At 48.2% G+C, this 21,074-nt stretch overlaps 7 protein-coding genes across 8 annotated transcripts; 4 read left to right on the top strand and 3 right to left on the bottom strand.

The window, feature by feature from the left end:
* Window positions 1-496: 496 nt before the first annotated feature.
* On the top strand, window positions 497-2,308 carry CNM01890 (conserved hypothetical protein). 2 transcript variants are annotated; one of them, XM_568292.2, is made up of 7 exons: window positions 497-576; window positions 633-695; window positions 744-1,055; window positions 1,103-1,422; window positions 1,486-1,554; window positions 1,615-1,781; window positions 1,854-2,308. In XM_568292.2, exons 2-7 carry the CDS (start codon window positions 642-644, stop codon window positions 2,234-2,236), a joined length of 1,305 nt encoding a protein of 434 aa, XP_568292.1. In that variant the 5' UTR covers window positions 497-576; window positions 633-641; the 3' UTR covers window positions 2,237-2,308. The 2 variants fall into 2 exon arrangements, with proteins under 2 accessions (XP_568292.1, XP_024514424.1); XM_024658861.1 differs by having other exon boundaries at window positions 497-695.
* Window positions 2,309-2,317: 9 nt separating this feature from the next.
* Window positions 2,318-6,129, bottom strand: CNM01880 (conserved hypothetical protein). Its single transcript, XM_024658321.1, has 6 exons — window positions 5,082-6,129; window positions 4,063-5,030; window positions 3,606-4,008; window positions 3,441-3,551; window positions 2,605-3,376; window positions 2,318-2,543 (listed from the first exon to the last, which is right to left on the bottom strand). The coding sequence occupies exons 1-6, from the start codon at window positions 5,895-5,897 to the stop codon at window positions 2,407-2,409; spliced, it is 3,207 nt and encodes a 1,068-aa protein (XP_024514008.1). The 5' UTR covers window positions 5,898-6,129; the 3' UTR covers window positions 2,318-2,406.
* Window positions 6,130-7,291: 1,162 nt separating this feature from the next.
* CNM01870 (streptomycin biosynthesis protein StrI, putative) lies at window positions 7,292-9,382 on the bottom strand. The gene is made up of 9 exons (XM_024658320.1): window positions 9,108-9,382; window positions 8,934-9,034; window positions 8,555-8,870; window positions 8,464-8,484; window positions 8,327-8,409; window positions 8,063-8,267; window positions 7,821-7,995; window positions 7,686-7,762; window positions 7,292-7,623 (listed from the first exon to the last, which is right to left on the bottom strand). Exons 1-9 carry the CDS (start codon window positions 9,300-9,302, stop codon window positions 7,369-7,371), a joined length of 1,428 nt encoding a protein of 475 aa, XP_024514013.1. The 5' UTR covers window positions 9,303-9,382; the 3' UTR covers window positions 7,292-7,368.
* Window positions 9,383-9,558: 176 nt separating this feature from the next.
* On the top strand, window positions 9,559-12,737 carry CNM01860 (conserved hypothetical protein). The gene is made up of 10 exons (XM_568294.2): window positions 9,559-10,646; window positions 10,712-10,751; window positions 10,816-10,866; window positions 10,928-11,018; window positions 11,075-11,137; window positions 11,190-11,502; window positions 11,555-11,669; window positions 11,724-11,749; window positions 11,801-12,103; window positions 12,155-12,737. The coding sequence occupies exons 1-10, from the start codon at window positions 10,598-10,600 to the stop codon at window positions 12,562-12,564; spliced, it is 1,461 nt and encodes a 486-aa protein (XP_568294.1). The 5' UTR covers window positions 9,559-10,597; the 3' UTR covers window positions 12,565-12,737.
* Window positions 12,738-12,854: 117 nt separating this feature from the next.
* On the top strand, window positions 12,855-14,348 carry CNM01850 (hypothetical protein). The gene is made up of 5 exons (XM_568299.2): window positions 12,855-13,109; window positions 13,188-13,283; window positions 13,368-13,776; window positions 13,857-13,983; window positions 14,039-14,348. Exons 1-5 carry the CDS (start codon window positions 12,993-12,995, stop codon window positions 14,103-14,105), a joined length of 816 nt encoding a protein of 271 aa, XP_568299.1. The 5' UTR covers window positions 12,855-12,992; the 3' UTR covers window positions 14,106-14,348.
* On the bottom strand, window positions 14,254-16,753 carry CNM01840 (conserved hypothetical protein). The gene is made up of 8 exons (XM_024658319.1): window positions 16,411-16,753; window positions 16,173-16,361; window positions 16,009-16,113; window positions 15,581-15,951; window positions 15,114-15,488; window positions 15,009-15,052; window positions 14,782-14,952; window positions 14,254-14,712 (listed from the first exon to the last, which is right to left on the bottom strand). The coding sequence occupies exons 1-8, from the start codon at window positions 16,700-16,702 to the stop codon at window positions 14,541-14,543; spliced, it is 1,719 nt and encodes a 572-aa protein (XP_024513943.1). The 5' UTR covers window positions 16,703-16,753; the 3' UTR covers window positions 14,254-14,540.
* A 267-nt stretch (window positions 16,754-17,020) lies between these two features.
* Window positions 17,021-20,281, top strand: CNM01830 (origin recognition complex subunit 4, putative). The gene is made up of 7 exons (XM_568303.2): window positions 17,021-18,476; window positions 18,521-18,656; window positions 18,718-19,058; window positions 19,112-19,198; window positions 19,282-19,405; window positions 19,481-19,647; window positions 19,727-20,281. The coding sequence occupies exons 1-7, from the start codon at window positions 17,082-17,084 to the stop codon at window positions 19,931-19,933; spliced, it is 2,457 nt and encodes an 818-aa protein (XP_568303.1). The 5' UTR covers window positions 17,021-17,081; the 3' UTR covers window positions 19,934-20,281.
* Window positions 20,282-21,074: the final 793 nt, after the last annotated feature.

Here is a 21,074-nt window from a genome sequence, read left to right as displayed (position 1 = left end):
TACGTCTGTCAAACTTCAAACAGGGCAACTTAATCCGACCACGGTGTGCCTCTGTCACCTGAGAGCGGGTAACGACAGCAGGAGTCTGATTCGTCTTCTTTCCAGTCGTCCAGTCCCTCAGTGAACTCTGTCGAGTATCCATGCATCCCGACAACGCCTATCTTGAGTTAGGCCAGATTTACCGCCCACGTTCCCTATGGACGCATGCATGCATGCATAGTTTGGTGTTCGCTACGATCTCGCACACATCGGCGTACCAACCCTGGCGACTCACCACCGTGCGATTTGGGAGAATTCTTTTACCTCATCCAGTTACCGCTCCGGCGTTTTCCCCGGTGCCCACACGCAGAATGGTGCGTGCCGTAAGAGCGGCCTGTCGATTGCGCGCGGCGATTTGCCCGAAGACGGTGTGTGATGGGACCTGAAAGATGCGTGGATGGTTATGACGCTTTTCCAGCCTTCGGCCTTTTCTCTGGTTTCTTGGCTTCACTGTTGTCCTTCTGGTAGAACAGATCGGCGCCTGGTCGACATTTTCACCTTTGTTCGTTCGTCCTTTGTTTGGTTTCCTGGCCAGAAGTACGCACATCGTATATATAGAAGGGTGCCCACGTCTTGACTAGTAGTGATCGCAGCTGCCAGCCATGTCGGATATAGTCAGGTTCACCAATGGCTACTTGGCAATGCCAGACGGCACAGTATGTGCTCCATCACATTCCATGCGCTCTTCTTCTCACACTCTGTAGGCCGTCAAAGCAGACCTTTACATCTCATCTTCCTCTGGCAAGATCATCTCCGGCCAATCCTCCTTCTATTCCAACCACTCCCCATGTCGGACAGTCGACTTGCAAGGCAATCTTCTCTCGCCAGGCTTGATCGATATTCAGATCAACGGTGCTTGGCGCGTAGACTTTTCAGAGCTGGATGTTCAAGCAGGGGAAGAGGGCGAGAAAAAGTATATCAAGGGGCTGGAGAGGGTAGCGAGGAGGTTGGCGCAATATGGAACCACAAGTTTTGTGCCGACCATCATCACTCAGCATCAAGAGCTTTATAGCAAAGTGAGCCCCAAGATATTTTGTTACATGTGGCTATTGACATTGAGTAGCTTCTTCGACTTCTTTGCCCGCGCTCCCCTCCTGGCTCCTCCCATATCCTAGGTTACCACGCCGAAGGCCCTTTCCTTTCCCCTATCCGTAAAGGCGCCCATTCTTCAACCCTCCTATTGACCGCCTCCTCCACCTCTCCCATATTCCCCCCTGGGGCGTCGGATACCTCACCCATGAAAGCTCTCGAGATTGTCTACGGTAAAGAAGGGCTCGATCAGCAAGGTGTAAAGATCATCACCTTGGCACCCGATGTAGATGGGGTTATGGATTGTATTGAACCGTTGGTAGAACGAGGAGTTGTGGTTTCCGTAGGGCATAGGTGAGCCCCTATTATCCCTTCCAGAGAAGTTTGGTGGCAGATAACTGACAAGGTCCGTGTAAGTGACGCTTCATTAGAGCAAGTCGAAGAAGCGTTTGACAAAGGCGCTCGCATGATTACCCATTTGTTCAAGTACGTGTCTCCTCACACTTTTTCCATCCCTTTCTTCCTACACTAACGACGTCCCTCTAGTGCCATGCCACCAATCCATCATCGTGATCCGGGTGTAGTCGGCATGCTCGGCAACCCTAACCGTCGCCCATACTTTGGGATCATCGTCGACGGCTTACATTCTCATCCCAATACTGTCCGAATCGCTTATGGTGCTTGTGAAGAGGGTTGTGTCCTTGTTTCGGATGGTGAGCACCTCATCACCTCCTCGATTGATCATCATATGGAATTGTTGCTGATCGTTGAATGGCATACTTTAGCGCAAAGTATCATGGACCCCTCGCAGCCAGATGGAGTCATCGACTGGCGACCAGGACTTCGGTTTAGGAAAGAAGGTCTCAAAGTCCTTGTGGACGGCACTTCTACCTTGGCAGGTAGCGCGGCACCCCTCGCACCACTCGCTCACAATCTCGCAAAATTCGCGTCCATCTCGCTCCCCATGGCTCTTGTCTGTGCGACCAAACACCCAGCAGAGTGTCTGGGAGGGGAAGTGGCCAAGCGCAAGGGGCAGTTGATAGAAGGGTTTGATGCGGATTTATGTGTGTTTGATTGGGAGGGGAATGTTAAGGACGTTTGGATTATGGGTGAGGAAATTTGGAAGGATGGGGAAGGATGGGTGGATGGTCGTGGAGATGGGCCATAGTAGATCAATCTTGTTGAATCTGGGGTTTCAGGTACATTTACGAGCTTGACATTATGAACATGCTTGCCAACCAAGTACATAAAATGATTACAATTATCTGCGATAAGAAGGAACCATGATATACAGCCACAGCAAAGATCTGGGGCTCATATCCCTCTCATATTTTGTAACTACTGTCTCCAAGACTTCATCATGCCCAGTTGATCACAGTTGTAGAACAATGATTTTCCCGTCATCCTCGTTACGTGCTGCTCATGCAGCTCTCCCATGAAAAGGGCTTCTCCAACGGTCCTAAACAAAGTTATCACTAGTCGCCATTAGCAATATTCCCTTTTTGTCATGAAAGTATTAAAAAAAGGTGAAATTACGTTCATCAATCGACACAACGCCTTCGCCTCCACCATCACCCAATGCAGAAACCAGCTCGCTCCCCGCGAGCGTTATGAAATACAAATACGTCGGACCAAAGTTTGTAATCTCCTCTCTCGGCACCCACCTCGCACACATCTCCAGAATCTCGAGTGCACAGTCTACCACTAGCGCTATGGAGGCTTCGCGCAGTTTAGAGTCGGAGGTTGAGAGTGTTGTAGAATTATTCGAAGCGGATGTAGATGTAACAGAAGGGACGAGTGGCCGAGTATGAGGAGCGACGGCAGGAGAAGGGGAAAGGGCTTTAGACACGGTAGAGTTGACAAGCATCTTGACGAACAGCCACGTCATTTCCGTATATCTCCATCGTAACCCCTTCCCTTCCCCTATTCCTTCTTCACCATTATTACCGTTTACATACGACGGTTTCGTCGCTTGATACCCCGCATTCCACCACTCCAACTCCCCATTCACTTTCCCCGCCAACCTCTTCAACTGCGCCACATACACTTGGCGGTTCGCACCGGGTACGTCGATTTGTTCGAGGCGGTGTCTCCATTCGTTTAGGATGGTCATGAGTCTGGCGTGAGAGGTGAGAAGGATATCGTGTGGGTCTGGGGCGTCTTCAGGACGGGGAGGAGAGCCAGGGGAGAAGAAGGGGGATTGATAAGAGGTTGATGGGGGGATAAGGAGGTTGCAGTAGGATAACGCATCACGTGAGAGTGGAGCGGGGATATCGGTAAACTGAAGACGCTCGGTGCTGTCGACAATCTGAAAATAAAATAAAATAACAAATTAGACAAAGTCGCACCATACACAGTGAAATGATACTTGCGTAGCATAAAAGCCAGACTCTGGCCATATCCTGTGCTGTAGCTTGTCTTTCAGGAGGTACAAAACCTGCTGTCTCAGCCAACGTCACCCTTGGAGGCGTCGACGACAACAACTGAAGCTCTTCCCATCAGATCTCGGCCGAACAACAAAAGAAAAACAATCTCACCCTGATCCAACCCCTTGCCCATCTGAACGCGAACCTTGCAATCAGCGCCCCTTCCCTCCTATCCACCATATACGTCGCCAACACACACGCCGCCACAATCTCCTCTGGTCCCAGTCCAAATTCGGCATCTAACGGATCATCTGCCTCCACATCCCCAAACCCTTTCGACTGATCCCCTTCAAAACTCTGCCAGCTCTCTGCGGGTGAAGTACCTAGTAGAGCTTGGACTTCGTCGATGAGAGGGAGACGGTAATGTTGATGGATCGCGAATCGCTCAGAGGAGATGAGGCAAAGGACAGCGAGGATGAGCGGGGTGATAGTTGATGGGCCGCCTTCGAGGTATGGGAATTTACGGAATTGGAGGCGGTAGCCATAGAGGAAACTGCTCAGATGGCCGTGGAAACTTGAGATGGCTGTTAGCTTCCAGTAAATTTTGTGAGAAAAGAGGGGTATTTACTAATTAACGAGTATCAAAGCATCCTTGTTCTTCACGATATTCTTTTTGATAATATCTTGTCTAGGATCTTTCGATCCAAGAACAATTTCCATCCCATTCTCATCTTCATACTCCCCCTCCACTTCATATTGACCTTTTATCGGCTCATCGCGTAAAGAAGAAGTCAAATGTCTCTGTGTACCCGACTGTGCATAACCACCACCCTGGGATTGTGGTCCGTACTCTTCCTGAGTAGGTGCATGTGTTACTCCTGCATACTCAGGAGGGACAGACGAGGTGATTTGACGGGCATCGTCTGACTGAGGTAGAGTCGGTTGAGGTGGCGAGGACGAGATGCCAGAAGTGGGGCTATGGTTCTGCAAGGAAGTAGGCGTGACTCTTTGATCTTGAGCAGTCGCCATACAGTCAGAATGGAGGGGTGGCAAACTGAAAGACTGTTGCGTAGGTCCGAGTCTGGCGGAAGAAGAAGTTGGGCTGAACATTTGACTGCTGATAGAGGGAAGAGATTGGTTTGGAATAATATCAGATGGGGAATAGGATGGGAAGAGGGTATCTGGGAGCTCATGCGAAGACTGCTCTGGGTGGGACTGCATAGGTTGCGGAACTGTTATCTCTGATGAAGACGAATTTTGGGGCTTGTCCGTCCCATCTGGGCTGTTGGCCAAGGGTACACTCCCGCCGTCCTCGGCTGAGTCCTCTGATTTTGACCCCTTCCTTTTCTTACTCTTCTTCGTCCCTTCCTCCGTAGAACCCCCTTCCGTCATTGAGTTCTTTTTCGTGTTTTCCATATAGGTAAGAACAGCATCTCGGTCTGGATGTTCATAATGTTTCAGAGGAGGTGAAAAGGGTGGTATGATATTTTGAGAGACGAGATGGCTGAGCATGTGGTTCACAGCAGCTGACAGTTGGGATAAATGGTTGGTGGCGGCGTACAAATCGGACTGAAGAGTTTGCTGCCAATCCTCGTCCTAGTAACAGTCAGTCTACACTCCTCTCTGTTCAGAATCTAGCACACCTACATGGCCTTTCGGATAGAATGCGCATTTCTCTTTTCTCGCCTTGCATCTCACGCAAACATTCCCATCGGGCTCCAACATGCACTTTAACTTTGCCTTTCGACAGTTACCACACGCTTTTTGCTTCTTTTCTCTAGTCAGAACAGCAGGATAGACCAGTTTCTCTGCCGTACTCGAACCTTGTTCACTCTGTTGAGGCGGTTTGCTTTGCTGTGTCGTGTTCATTATCGATTCGTGTTGGGACATCGATGTAGTACGAGGACGCTTCTTTTGCCACTTGATTTGTGATTCAGCAGCAGAAGACTCTGGCTGTGAGAATTCATTCTTATGTCCCCGCTCCTTTTCGCATCCATGCGGTTCATGCTCTAGATAGCGTGGTGGCACAGATGAGATCTGTGAATTTCGTCTGCTTGATTTCCATTGATCATACTCGACCATTGGATCCGATGGCGATGGCTGATACGTCATGCGTCTTGGGATATGCGGGTGCGAAGGTCCTCCGGCCTGGGACTGGCTAGCCGCGTGGTGCATATGGCTGTTCGGAGGAAAGTCCCTGGTAAGCCATGGAGTATCACCATCAGCGTTATTACCATTGGTATGATGGCTATTGGAAGGGCGAGTCTCTAGTACGGGAGCTACAAGTGGCGGAGGGACATAATGAAACTGGGAAGGATGCGCTGATTGGGGATAATGGAAGTACATTGCCTGCTGGTGATGTCCTCGGCTTTGGTGCATTGGAGCAGAGGCGGGGTGTGATGAAAGAGGGGGTGGACCATGGTTCGGTGGAGTAAGAATGGGTAGACGTTGGGGTAGAGACATGGCGGGTTGTCACCAGTGACTGTTTAGAGAGATCCGATGTGAGTAAAGAGAGTACAGATTAAGTGCGTAACCACATTAGCCGGCGAGTTGAGGCAGGGAAAAAACCGATTGCCTCGTGTGGCTTTGCTGTGGCTTCTCCAAGTGATTTTTGAAAGTCTGAACCTTCAGGGATGATAGCGTGTGTGGATGAGATATAGATGTAAAAGCGGATGCGGACAAAGATCTGAAGAACAAGGAATGCGATGGGAGATGTGACGACCTCATCTGCTGATAACAAGACTCGCCAGACCCGGAAACTTCTCTCCCCTTATCCATGAGGCTTGGGATTTTCGCCCTGAAAATCGTGCCTGGGGGTTTGGGGCCCTTACCCTGGACGGGAAACTTTCAGCTCCGTTCCCAAACCTAATTAATGGCATCTGATTCCGTCCAATAAGTGGCCCAGAATTTCAAGGAGGAGCGAAGAATGGAGAAAGGGTAAGACTCACCAAGCTTGCATTCGTATTGTTGCCCTGTATTGCTTATCTGTATTGTTGTCCTGCATTGCTTATCACTTTTGGCACCTTTTACTGACAGAAGCAAAAAGATCCATTCGCTGTTGGAATTCAACGCAGAAGTTTAACTTCCGGTTTTGCTGTCTGTGTGCATCCAATAATTCGAGCAGGTCAGCACTTACTACTAGTAGCAGTTAACGACAGCCCCTTCTTCAGCTCTCCTGCGGTCTGGATGTCAGAGACCGGGCAAGAGGCAGAAGGCAAAAGAGCCAGGAAAAAATGGGGTAGCCAAAGACACGATCGAACATTTCATACCTTGAGCTACGCTACACGTAGATCACTTCCTGTGTGGTGTTTCATATACATCCAGCAACGGTATGATCCGTGTTCGATCACCTTCCTTTTGTCGTCCACCGCAGCCGTTTCTGTTTTTGTTCTCGAAACTCCATTCATTAGAAGCTCGGCTCATGAGCCAATAACCAGCCGGAAGGGGCAGATATGCAGCTGAATGTGAAATGGCCTCAAAGAACCCGGAGGGGGAAAAGAAAAAAGGGGAATTTAAGCACGAATAATCATCCCGTGGTTCAATAAAATAATGGCCATGAGTGCTAACCAGCAGCAGGAGCAGTAAAGACGGCAGTAGGTGCCGGAGCCAAAAACAGCTTGGGAGGTTAGGATGGTCTTAACGACAGGAACGATCGTTCATCATAGTCAATATAGGTCAAAGCAATCAACATCAGCGGCGGCAGTGGTAATGCCAGGAGAGAGGGCGAGGAGGAGAGAATACAGTCAAGTGAGAAACGTCGCTGACTGTTCTATTTTTACGGACTGTAGGTTTCTCAACCCTGTATGGACTGGCTGCAACTCAAGTTTCATTTGTGATTCTCTTCCATACAATCAGATTCAATACAAAACTAGCAAATTCCCATTTACAATAATACAATTAAGATTGTACACATATCATTTTTCGCCGACTACCTTTAATACGCCATAGCCTTATCTTTAAACTCTGCGAAATCTACCACCCTCCCCTCTTTTCTGGCCTGCTCAGCAGCAAACGCAAGTAAATGCGAATTCAATACTTCTTCCGGTGTTACACCCAGTACGCTCTGATCAGACTTGCTAACAGCTTCAAAAAATGTCTCTGAAAGACCTGCGTCGCCTCCACCATGGTTACCTGGGAGCGACTTGGGAGTGTGCTGAGTTTTGGTACGAGTGAGGAAATCGAAGACAGTCTTTCAATGCAAAAAGGTTTTGTTAATGATGGTAGGAGGCAGGAGTGAGGGCACATGCTTACAAAGGAAGCCATATTGCCGATCAGTTCACCTTTGGTCCCCTGGATCCTAGTACCTCGATCACAAATGGCCTCGGTAACTACATATCAACGTGTAAGACGAACTCAGGGCTGGATCCCAAGGAGACGATTACTCACAAGCAACCATAGTCATACTCGCGGTGACTCCTCCTTCGTATTCGATATTCACTACCTGATGGTCCACCACATCATTACCTGCTTCGTAGACACAAACGCCAAAAGGACCAGTCTTCAACGCATCAGTCACGTTTTCGATATCGAGAACATCCGCATCAACAATGTGTTGAGCCCACTTTCCGTCCTTTGTCAACTCTGCTCTTACCACATCCTGGCTTTGCTGCTCGCAAAATAGGTCTCACCTTGTGTCCCTCATCCTTTAAACCATCAATATAGATTTTCTTTGCGCTCCACACACAGTCCTTTTCGAACGCGCATTCTAAACACCTTTTAGCATCCCCCGCTTCCGCTGGTTTCTTCGAGTTCTTGAAGTGGTGTATAGAGCCGAAGGAATGAACTTTCCGAGGTTCAAGACCGGAGAGATAGAATGAGAGGATATCAAGGTCGCTATAGATGCCATGTCAGCTATCTGCTTAATGGTAAATGTAGAGGCGAATGGGATTTACTGGCAGCTTTTGGCCATAAGAGCAAAAGTGGATTCAGACTCTTTCTTCCAGTTGCCTCGAACAAAGCTATGAGCAAAGTGTTGCTACCAGAAAGTATCAGTCATGAGCTAGACAAGTGATCAATTTCGGCGACATACGTTTCCTACAGGCTCAATATGCTGTAATGGATCGATATAACAGTCACATTCTCATCAAAATATTCCCATCTAATATAATCTCCCAACTCACTTGGATGTTCACAATCTCCCCCAATACTCCAGAATCAATAACCTCCTTGACAGCCCTATTATACGGCGAATACCTCAAAACATGACCAATCCCAAAAATTCCTGCTCCAGACAGTTCCACCTCCTTCACCATCTTCACACAATCTTGTACCGAGGTTGCCATAGGCTTTTCGCATAGTATGTGGTAGCCTAGGGGTGCGAAAGCGCTTACCAGCTCAGCGTGGAGATCGTCAAGGACAGTAATGAGTAGGGCGTCGGCAATTCGGCCTCGGGCAAGGAGAGGTTCCCAGCTGGCGTACTGGTTCTCTGGAGGTACTCTGATAGGTGCAGGAGTGAGCTTCAAAGCGGAAAGGGAAAGAAATGAGAGATGAGAGACGCACGAATGAAGACGGGACATGACCTTTCGCCTGTGTGCACGGGGTTCAGCTACGGCAACAACCTTGACCAGCTCAGGATGCTCAAGAGCGTATGAAGTGTATACCTTTACCGACAACGAACCAGTCAGCGTTTCTTACCTTCTTGCCCTATACGCCGAGACTTTAATGTAAACGTACCAGACCTCGTTGACCAGCGCCAATGACAGCTACAGTCACATGTTTTGTAGTCTTAGATTCCGCCAGATCCTGGAGAGAATCGCTGTTGCTGACTTTGGGTCTCTTAAACTCAGGTTCATCTATTTCGGTGAGTACAGCAGCTGGAGAGAAGAGAGATGTGGATTCGGTGGGGAGTGTCCGAACTTGAGCCGTCATGTCGCGTTGGATTTCGATATTTTAATCACTAAAGGCGATAGTTGTGTTTGGCCTTATCTTATTCTAGGGGAATATGTTATGGATCTCTCAATGCGCAAAGATGTTGTCATATATGTGCACAAACGAAGCGGTGGGAGGTTGTTAGTTGGATAAGTAATCGCCCAATCACCTGGCTTGCAATTTACATTGTTGTCACACTAACGATTTTTTTCGGCTATATCCGTTGTTCACTTTTTTTTAACTACTTATTACTCATCCCCCACTTTGTCACCGGCTTTGCTCCCAGCGGGGGCAGAAGATGGTGACTTCCCAATCAAGTTTGAGGCTTGCTTTCTACAAGTATTTTAATGTCCGATCATGCCGAACACCAGAACGCAGAACAAGAGTTATCGGGCAGTCCGACCAGAATAAAATGAGAACAACGACTGGGACGGAAAGGAACGAAGAATGCAGAAAGCCCGCCGACCAGGCCGAGAGATGGCAGCAGATAGCAGATCACAGATGGCTGACAGAAAGGGAAGCAGTCGAAGTCCGTTGGCTGCCGAGGCGTGCGTAAAAGGCTGGAATCCATATGGTTATTATTCGCGCCGATTTCCCCGCGCCTCTGACGCACGTCAAAGTTCACTGGATGATACGGTGTGCATTAGTTCTACTGGGATGGTTCGCCCACCGGTGCAGATCTTTGACCAGGGACTGGATCTGCCTATGGAGGAGAAAATAATGGAAGTGGGGTGACGACGATAAACATCCTTTGCCACCATCCTTTATGATGCTTTGTTGACCCCAACCACACAGAGGATCTTATCTCCAGCTCTCGGCATTTCCTATCTCGTACCCCCACCCCTCCTGATACACTCCGCAATCTCCACCGAGAAAGACACTAGACACGACTCTTGCCGCTCGTTCAGGGTCTTTAAGCAGCGGATAACGCACCAAACCCAAAATGCCTTTCTTTAGCTCACAAAAAGATAGTAGACAGTTCATCAGCTGATAAGTGCGTTGGCCCTTGACCCGCATGGGCAAGACCGGCATTGAAGTGCACTAGCCGTATGCAAATCTGTGTGGCGGAGGATCTCTTGGGACTTCTTTCGAATATATTATCTACCCGTTGTAGGGTCTTTTTGTTTGTTTTCCAGCGACCAAAGGACTCTTATCAACACAACCCAAGCTAGTGGTAGCTTCAATATCTCCATTTATATCCACCTTTCCAACTATCACTGTCTTACAATCCATCGCCGACCTTCAAAGTCTCGTCTGATCACCTGTGTTTACAACACTATCAAAGTCGTACCAATATGACTGTCTTAAGCCGTCTCTCTCAGCTGCGCGTGGGCGCTGCTCGATGTAAGTTCTTTGTCCTCAATGTACCGGGGGGAAACGTCAATAAACTGACCAACTGACGTTATTAGACAATTCGCCCTGGACACAAGTAATCATTGTCGGTTTTGTGTAAGTTACGGCAGCGGAACATGTCATGCGATGGGGGATGATAACTGAAGCAATTCACGTACAGATGTTTCTGCAGTGTGGGCATGTTCAGTGCAGTCAGTGGCCTCGGTGCTGGGTAAGTCTCGAAAGCTTCTATTAAGAAGTACAGTGACTGATTGCCATGTTGTCGACTACAGTGGTACCCAAGACACAGCTCTATCAGATACCGCGAACGCCGTGCTCTACGGAGTCTTTGCTATCATGGGTATCTTTGCCGGTTCCATCAATGTGAGTCCTATTACTGGAAGTGGGATTTACAGCATATGTTTAACCTGACCCTATAGAACGTCCTTGGTCCAAGGTTGACACTCTCTATTGGTGCCACAGGTTATTCTCTCTATGTCGGAGTAGGTTAATCCTCCAACCATCAGATTTACCCCAAGCTCACCTATTGCTTAGGCGCTCTGGGCATTCCAAGTGCATGGTACTAGGTGGTTCCTCATTCTTGCCGGTGGTCTTCTTGGTGTCACCGCTGCCCTCCTCTGGTCTGCCCAAGGTTCCATCATGATGTCCTACTCGTTGGAAAAGGACAAGGGCCGAGCGTTCTCTCTGTTTTGGTCCATTTTCCAAATGGGTACCTTGATTGGTGCTGCGATCGCTCTTGGAATTCAGGCCCATAGCACACTGCCTTCAGTCTCAACCGGTGTATATTTGGCTTTCATGATCATTCAGTTGACCGCAATTGCTACCAGTTGGCTTATCTTGCCTCCTCGTGAGTACTTGTCAATCTCGTATCGCAGGGGAGATAGACTAATTTGGTATAGATCTTGTTGTGCGAGGTGATGGTACAATTGTCAAGCTTGATGATGCCATTAGCCCTAAAGAAGAGGCTCGCCACTTCCTCAAGATGTTCAAGGACTGGAGAATGCTTATGCTTTTGTGAGTATGCTATATAGGTATAGCAAAACCGCAACTAATTCACTTTGGCCGTAGCCCCATGTTTTTTGCTTCCAACTACTGTGTGTTGACATGTGCCTGTGCTTTTGATCATTCAGCTGACAGAATCGCAGTCTATGCTTATCAAGGAGCCATCACTGCTTTCCTTTTCAACGGTCGTACCCGTGCACTCGTTTCCCTTCTTACCGGGCTTGGTGCCATCGTTGGCGCTATTCTTATTGGCGTAGTCCTCGACCGTGTTCCCCTCTCCAGAAGAAAGCGTTCCATGGTTGGCTGTTTAACAGTGGTTGTCCTCAACATCGTTATCTGGGTCGGCGGGTTGGTTTTCCAAGTCAAGTTTACTCGCTCCACAGACCACGCAGTCTGGGACTGGAGTGATGGAGCTGCTACCGGACCAATTATATTGCTTATGAGCTGTACGTGAAGTATCTCATTCTGGTGAGAAGTTGTTGACTGACAATCGGCAGATTATATTGGTGACGCTGCTTTCCAAGGTCTTGCCTACTATACCATGTCCTGTATCACCAACGACCCTTTCAGGCTTGCCCGTATGGCGGGTTACTACAAGGGTGTTCAATCTGCCGGGGCTGCCGTATCCTTTGGCATGGACGCTGTTGCCACACCTTTCCTCACAGAGCATCTTGTCAGCTGGATAATCCTCTTGGTATCTCTCCCTCTTTGCGGATATGTCCTCTGGACAGCAAATGAGACTAATTACGAAGTCGAGGGTGTCGTAAAGGTCGAGGACGTTGAAGGTAACGCAGTTGAAGGGGCCGCTTTGCCCAAGGGACACCATATGCACCAGAAGGAAAAAGTTTCCACGGATGAGAAGTTTGAAGGGAATATTGCCAAGGTTATGAGTGTTCAAAAAGAGTAGGAATCCTACTCTACCGGACCCCGTATTTTGTATGAGTGGTCTCGTGTATTTCAAGTTGGTCGAGATGAGAAGCGTTGATTTCTTAACTGGGATGTTGGTAGCTTTTCGAATACGTCCGTAATAGTTGTCATATTAGATTTCTCTCAGGTATGAGTATGTATGATCTTTCTTATGAGTAACGTAAACGAAATAAAAGCATCAGTAACGTCAACGAAACAAAAGTATCTTCTTGACGACCGTCTTTTTCTAACAACTCAGTCTCCTTGTCGATTGATCACTCGCGCAACCTCCACCCGATACAATTCCGCCGGAAGTAGCTTTCGTCTCCTTCATTCGTCAATCTTTAAATTGGTCCGTTGTATTCCTTTTTCATCACTTTTGTACGCCAAACGGTGGAACCTACTGCAGAATCTCATCAACTGGAAGAAATGACTCCGAGCAAGTCCCCTGAACCCTCTGATACCGCTGAATCCTCTGGCCAAGCTCTCGAGCGATACATCGTCGAGCAGCTCTCTTCCCTTTCACTCTCCGCACCCCAAGATGACGTAGGTAATCTATGGGCATTCGATTTGTGTGTGAGATTTGCAGCTGCTGATAATATGATCCTCTGACGTTTCTGTTAGATCGAGATGATGGCGAGATTTGTGGAAGAGGAGGGATTGGAACGGGATGAGAAAACAGAGGGTGTGAAGGGCATGTTGGAAGGCGTTGTCGAAGGTGTGAGTACACTGTGTACACCATAGCCTCCTCTCTGTACCCTTTGGTTCGGGATGATAAAACTCTGACTGACTGAAATCCAACAGGGCGTCCTCCCTGAGGAGGGTATAGACGAAGTCCTCAACCAAATTATCGACGAACAAGCTCGTCTTCACCAACTCGACCTCGACCGTGCAGCCGCTGAGGAAGAATCCGCTCGTTCACCATCCCCAGAGTCCTCCAAAGTCAACGACATTCTGGCTACGCTTACTCCCGAAGAACTTGCTGCTGCCCGACGCCAGGCGCTGTTAAGGCAATACGCGTACGTCGATTCCCCAGATGATGCCCCAGTAAGCTCGCCTTTTGGTGGAGAAGGCAGGCCTGAGGGAGCGCCTCCAAAGGGAGGCAAGGTGGCCGAGAATGAGGAGAAGAGAAAGGCTGAGGAAAGAAGGAAGTTGATTGAGGACGCTTTGCGGAAGGATTCCAAGAAGAAGAAACACAGAAAGAATGACGAGAGTACGTTGCCATTATCACCCATCGTTTATCAGATTATAGGCATAAGCTGACATGCCATCCCGACTTGATGATATCAAAAGTGGACTTGCTGGCACCAAATTTGAATAAGGAGAAAGCGACGTATGTCATGGCAATGCAACGAGAAGCACAGAAAAAGGCGTCTCAGGAAAAGAAGGACCGCGATAGGGCGGCTTTGGAGAAGCAAAGGTCAGTAGCAGGACTTTCAGCGCAGAATATACCCAGTCTAACCGAACTGTTGTAGGGCGGATCAAGCGAAAGCAAAGGCCGACAAGCAGAAGAGAGCTGCCAAGCAAGAACGTCGGGCGTAAGCATGAGTCTCGATTCTGTGCTTTGTATTCCTTTGGAGAGACTGGGATCTATCCAAGGAGTCGGGTGGAGATGATGTTATACACATCGCATAGGAGTTTACGCACAGGAGTTTAGATGTGCTAATCTTGAAAGTTGAATGTATTCATCTCTCACCAATGTCTGCCGCCAATTGTTCAACCGCCCGCCGGGAGATGCTACAAGATATTTTACTCTACATTACAAATGAAAAATCGAAAAGAAACAACTTTCTGCTCTAAAAATCTATGCACAATGAAAGAGGAGAGAGAATCATTACTGTGAATCGTGAAAACTCGTGGAAGATTCGTGAAGGCAAAACATTGTATATACAAAGAAAGGGTAAGTCTTTATGATGAAAGGGAAAAGGGTTCCAAGGAAATCGATATATGCTTGGTAAAGGTTGCTCTTGGTCGTTTTCATCCTGTTTTCGTTGCGTTTTGGCTTTTCACTTTGCCGGCCTGATTCTCCTCGTCCGTCTCCTCGCTCCTGTCGTTGACTTTATTACCAGCGGTCATGGCCTTATCCAGCTCTTCACTCGGCATCTCCCGCATAAGTCGTCTCAACCTCTGCAACTCTCCTGCCAACTTCCTGTTTATCCGAAGCAGTTCGTTAGTAGATGCTAAATAAACAAGTCTTGGAGAAACAGAAAAAACCCACTCAACCTGTTGCAAAGCACTGGCGTTTTCCTTTGCCTGTTTATCCACTATGTCTTCCAGCTCTTTAGCTCGTGCTCTCAACGATGAAGTTTCAGTCTCGAAGTGGCCGTGGAGTGCCGTATAGTTTGAGAGGGTTTTGTTAATGAGTTCTTGAGTAGAGGCTCTTTCGGCACTGAGTTGAGCTGTATGAGCATTACCCTGTTTCAGGATGAGAGAAGAACTGCTTACGATTGAGCTTCTATGAGTTCTGCTAGAGCAATGTAATTATTTCTCTATGATATAGCAACTGCGTTAGCTCGGGCTTCAGTATATGCGAAATTAGATGAGACGTACCGCTTCCTCCATCTCTTTCTTGTCTCCCTCTTCCTTTCTCCGTATCTCCTCTTTCAACGCCTTCACCTCTCTTGCCCAAACATCTCTCAAACTCTTCACACCATCCCTTAAACTCACACATTCCCTCTCCGCCTTTGTTTTCTCCACCCTCGCATCGTTCATCTGCTGTTTCATCTCCTGGATCTTTTTTTTTGTGGCTTGTTCCAGCGATTTGTGGGTTTGCTGTAGGTCCTTAAGGGAAGTTTCAGCCGTCCGTGCACGTTCAAGGATTTCTTGAAGAAGACGTTCTTTACGGGCGATGACATTGTTGAGGGAGTCATTTTCTACACGCATTCGTTCTTTTGTCTCTTGCAAATCTTCTTTTTGTCGTGTTAACTATGGGTGTCGCAAATGAACTTTCAGCGTCTGAAATAGCCGCAAAGATATACAGGCGTGGTTCAATAGCCTGAGGAATGTATATAACTTACCTGCTCAACCCGCCGTTGCCCCGCCCGCACTTCAGTTTTGACTCTCTCCAAATGGTTCTTCACGCTCAACAGCTCCGTCTGCAATGAATCAATCACCCTCGTGCTCGCAGCGGACCCGCTGACCTTTCTCCCGCTCCCCGCCGATCCGGGACTGAGACTATATCCTTCATGAGCCGAAGGCTGTGGTGAAGGGCTGGGCCATTCTCCAAACGATTGCGGAGAGCCTGGCGGGAAGAATGGAGAGCGAAGAGAGCTGTCAGGATTGGGAATTGAGGAATGAGAGGGAGAAGAGGCAGAGGATTGACGTGGGGACGAAATGGACGGGGTTGGATGAAGAGCTGTGGCTTGCGAGACTACTGCCTGCGGTATTCCTGTAATATTTGACCTATCAGCGTGACGCATACGAGAGGCAGGTGAAACGGGCTCACGACTCCGGCCGTCGGATTTGGGTATGCTAGCCCGGCATCTAAGATCATAACTTCCCTTTGAATACGGGAGACCTCTTGACGAAGGACGAGAGCCGCTTGTCGGGGCTATGCAGCTGTGCTGTTAACATCCTAAAATGAAACTTTATCGTAATGACCGAACTCACGTTCATAATCCAAGGGAGACGTCTGCCCATTTTCTCCAGTCTCTTCGATCAAGCTAACTTTGAGAGGCGTGACGAATGGAATATCTGGTAAGACGGGCGAATCAGAACGATAATTTTCAACTTCTGACAGTTTCTTCTTTGCAGACTCCAATGCAGCCTTGAGAGACGTTATCTGGGTTCGCAGAATCACTACGGTCAACCAGTCAGTCTCCCATCACCAGACGTTCATGCGTCTTACCTGGATCATCAGAGTGCACAGCAATATTTTCGCTGATACTCTCGCTCTTGCTAGACCTATTTGTCCTCCCATTCATGCCACTGGTCGAGTAACTATGCGGATGTCCAGACCCATGACCATTGATCAAACTGAGTCTCCGACCACCAACTCCTACAGGTGTGACCGGACTAGACCTGTCGTGCGCTGGACTTGTTCTTAACGAAGATTGCAAATCGCTGAGAGTCAAATTTGAGAGGGACTTTGGTATGGTTTTGTTTGCTGGGAGGGGTATTTTTGAAGGAGTTTGGGCCATTGTACGTAGGTTATAGGGGATAATACGAAACGATCAACGAATGTGCTTCAGTATGGGGCCGATTTCGTTGTTTACATAGCGGATAGATCACGTGATTGATGTTGAGAGATCACCGAAGTCGGAGACTTGTAGGCCATTAATATATGCATGTAGATTGTAGGCCATATACTAGAGTGAAGGGTGAAAGGTGAGTATGCTCTGAAAATGGGTTATAAAACTACATTATTAGTGTCCATAATAAAGATAAATCTTGAATCGCCGACTCTTGGAACTCTCGCTCGACGCGTTCAAGTCGAAAACCACAACTCCGCGCGTCTCTTTGCTCGTATTCGCTAGTACTTCAGTACACCTCATCCCGTCAAACTTTATAGCAACCACAATGCCTAAAAGAAAACTTTCATCAGGCCATTCCCAATCCCCGGATCCGCTATCAATGAGTCAACATGGCAGTGACGACGACGACACACCGCTCGAGGAACAAATCACCGTCAAAAACCCGCCTCCGAGAAAGCACGCCGTCAAACCGACTCCAACTCGATTGCAAGCTGTTGTCGAGATTGACGTACCGGCTCATCGTCTGAGATCGAGAACGGTTGTTTCCAGTCCTTCCAAAAGAACGCCCGTCAAGACTCCCGTAAAGACACCTGCAAAGACACCAATGACGGCGAAAAGGACTCGAATGGTCAATGATGTGCCTTCACCTACACCAAATGGGAAAGGCAAGGGGAAGGCCAAAGAAGTGCCAGAAGGCGAAGAACAGCCAACAAGTTCAATATTGAAAGCTTCTATCAACTCTAATAAATCCAGCCGCAAACTCAAGACACCTGCTCGCACACCAGCCACGAAGGCTTCAGCTTCCACTTCCAAAGGCCTTGTCAATAGTACTCCCACTCTTGCGTCCAGTATTTCCAAACCGCTTCCCACCCCGTCTCCTGCTTTGTTAGAAGGAAGTGCTCGCAAACGTCCCAGGCTGAATCAATTTGCTGCCAAAACGCTTGATTTCGATAATGGCATCTTTTCCGATCCCGACGACGAGCAAGAACAGGGGAAAGATGGTGTTGTCGTTTCCACGGAGGTATTTAGGGCTAACGAACGGCTGAAGAAGCAGAGAGAAGCGAGAAATTTCACCTATGAAGGTGAAGCGAATGCACCGAGAATGATGAGGAGTGGTCGGGCACTGGTCAAAGTGAACGAGGATAAGGGTGATGAAGATGAAGAAATGGACGAGTATGGTCCTCGATTAGAGGAAGAGAACCCCTTGGCACCTCAGGCTCCCGTTATACCTGACGTTCCAGTTGAGCCGCTTTTGATTACCCCTTCTGAACCTTTGCCTCTTTCAACGCAAGAACCTTCCTCCCCTCCCATAATCATCCCAGCCTTCCAAAGAACCTACCTTCAAGCTATGCTCAACACCTTGACCTCTCAGAACGTTTCCATCAACCCCCCACCTTTCGAAGATGAAGATCATAACGAGACTCTACGAGGCGTCCTGAATCTTATGAAAGGTACTGTCGAACGAGGAGAAGGAAATAGCGCCATTGTTGTGGGCCCGCGAGGTAGTGGAAAGACACGTACCGTCGCCCGTGCTCTCAACCTTTTACCTTGCTCATCATCTACCTCTCCGATCATCGTGAGACTTTCAGGTCACGCGCAGACCAACGATAAGTTGGCGATTCGTGAGGTGGGACGACAGATTGCAGAGGCGGAGGGACGGAAGTATGGTGATGAAGGGACAGGGGATGAGGGCGAAGATGTCGATGATGATGATGACGAGGTTTGTTTCTCATACACTAGATATCGGCGCTGATGGCTGAGCAGGATTATGCGCCTACAACATTACCCTCCCATCTCCTCGCTTTGCTGACTGCCCCTTCCCCACGAGCGATCATCATCATCCTTGAAGAATTTGACCTTTTCACCGAACATGCTCGTCAAGCCCTCCTTTACTGCCTCTGTACGCATTTTGTATTTTCTTTCACCTTTTCCTTATATATCACTGACTTCACACTGAATAGTCGACGTGGTCCAGAGTGTCAAGACTGGCCCCACTGAATCAACTCCCAGGGGAATAGCAGTTCTCGGCCTCACCACGCGAGTGGATACATTGCTACTTCTTGAAAAACGTGTCAAATCGAGGTTTTCACATCGAATATGGCGAGTAACCTCGCCCCTTGCCTCTATCGCTGCGTCTAACACAATAAACGGAACAAATGGAACGGATGGAACGAATGGGGTGAAGGAAGAAGGGGGATGGAAGAGATTAGTACAAAGAGCGTTAGTACTTTGGAAGACTGAAGAAGGAGAGGTGGACGATGAAGTTGGAAAGTGGAAGGGCGACTGGGAGTACTCTGTCGATGTACGCCAGCTATAATGTTCAAACTATCCCGAGATGCTGATGGTGTGACGTAGGAAATACTTCGCAAACCAACGATACAAAGGAATTTTGATCGTCTGGCAAGTCTAACGACAGATGTGAGAAATATTTACCGCCCATTCGTGCGTGTTTTCGTCTCACTTTCTGATGAATAGCTAACCATGCTGATTTTCCCTCAATCATATACTCTGGTTCGATCTTGTAGATTGAACCCCTGATAGATGTCATTAATGGGAAAACAGAATATCTCCGATTGGACAAAATTCTCAACAATGTTGTTAATCAAGTGGAATGGGCTGGTTGGGGTTTGCAATCTTCCAAACTTCGCGGTACGTCTATCATAGCCCTGCTTCTCTTAAACGACATGTACGGATACACGTCTCATACATTCTAAATCCTCTTAGGCCTCCCACACCCTGCCTTGGGTATATTGATCATAGCCAAACATCTCGCCTATGCAGGCCGCGATGAATTCAACTTTGCGCAGGTTGAAGAAGAGTATATGCGTTTCTCGAGGACGAGGTTGGTTGGTAGCGGGAAAGTAAGGTGGCCCATTGGCGTATTGAAGCGAGTAGGTCCTCCTTTCTCCCTGTTCCTTCTTTATTACAAGCCAACCACTGACGCTTCCCTTCCCTTAACCGCACAACTAGTCATTTGATCACCTCCAAAACCTCTCCCTACTCATCCCTACCACCTCCACATCATCATCCTCTCTCAACAGGCAACAACCCCAATTCGCTCGTGTGAGATGTGCGTTAGCGCCCAATGAGATTGTAGCTTGGTTTAAGGGGGAGGGAAAGGATGTTTTGGGGGTGGAGATGGGGAATTGGGGGAGAATGATGGGTGGGCATGCGTAAAAGTGCTATGTTGTTGATGTGCGCAAGCTGTTCTCGATTGTTATGAATTGTCAGGTGAGGAGGCATATGTCTTAATTGTGCCAAGGTACGGAGTAATAGGTGTGGACAAGTGCCTTGCGCGCTTTGTTCTTCTTCCCTGCGGAACAAACTACGTGGCCTCGACAGAACCTCGTCTCTCTCTCCGCTCAAAGCTTTAGGACTGGAAAACCTCATCAATCTTCACCAGAACGAGGAGATGCTGTGAAGATATAACGGAACGTGGAGTGGCACAAATATCATCTACTGCTTGGGGAGTATCAGAAGAAATGTCTGAGTTGATTAACGCAAACTGCAGAAAGTACTCATAGTGCTCAAATTAGATGTCAACGCGATGGCGCCAACGCTGTTCTTATTTCGCATCAGAATGTCTAATGCAATAAGCTTTCAACCTCCGATGCTCATAGCTCTATGTTTCAAAGAAAGCTGAAGAAGCCTCTTGCAGACGTTCCTTTTTGCCCGTAGCGAGGGCAAAAATAGACCTTTGTTGCTGGAAACTGTATGTTGGCTGTAGGAATACCATGCTGCATCATATCGACTGTCGTCAACTTTTCCCTTCAGCTACATTTAATCCCCCACCGTCGCATTTCCACGGCCGTCCAACCATTATATAAGCTACCTTATTCTTGGCTATCTGATCGTACTTACAAACACCTTCAAACAACGCTACTCGCCTTCGTTGAAGCAACTCACTGAAGATGTCAGACAACAATTATGGCAATCAAAATCAGGATCCATCTCACTGGGGACTACCTGACGATTATTTTTCCGAGGACCCGCGGGTCCCAGAATACGACAGTTCTTATCAACGGCCCAATACTGAATGGCCCAATACTGCTCCCATACACCCATCATATTTTTCCATTGCAAGCAGCCAAAGCGACCCTTCATACGGCGTAGGTGTTTATTATGAAGACCCCTCTGTAGGCAACTATCCACAAGATTACAGTGACTGCAACAGCTTTCAGCTTGTGGACCCATCATACGGATTGGCGTCTGTAAACTTGTACCCACAGCCATCGAACATGCCGCCACCTTCCCCCTTTCTTCATATGGGAAATGCTGGGGGTGACCACGATAGCACAAGTGACAATAATTGGCACCT

The sequence above is a fragment of the Cryptococcus neoformans genome, assembly GCF_000091045.1.
Source record: "Cryptococcus neoformans var. neoformans JEC21 chromosome 13 sequence".
Classification (NCBI taxonomy): Eukaryota; Fungi; Basidiomycota; class Tremellomycetes; order Tremellales; family Cryptococcaceae; genus Cryptococcus; species Cryptococcus deneoformans.
The sequence above is the reverse complement of the archived record's forward strand: the minus strand, read 5'-3'. Positions and strand labels throughout refer to the sequence as shown.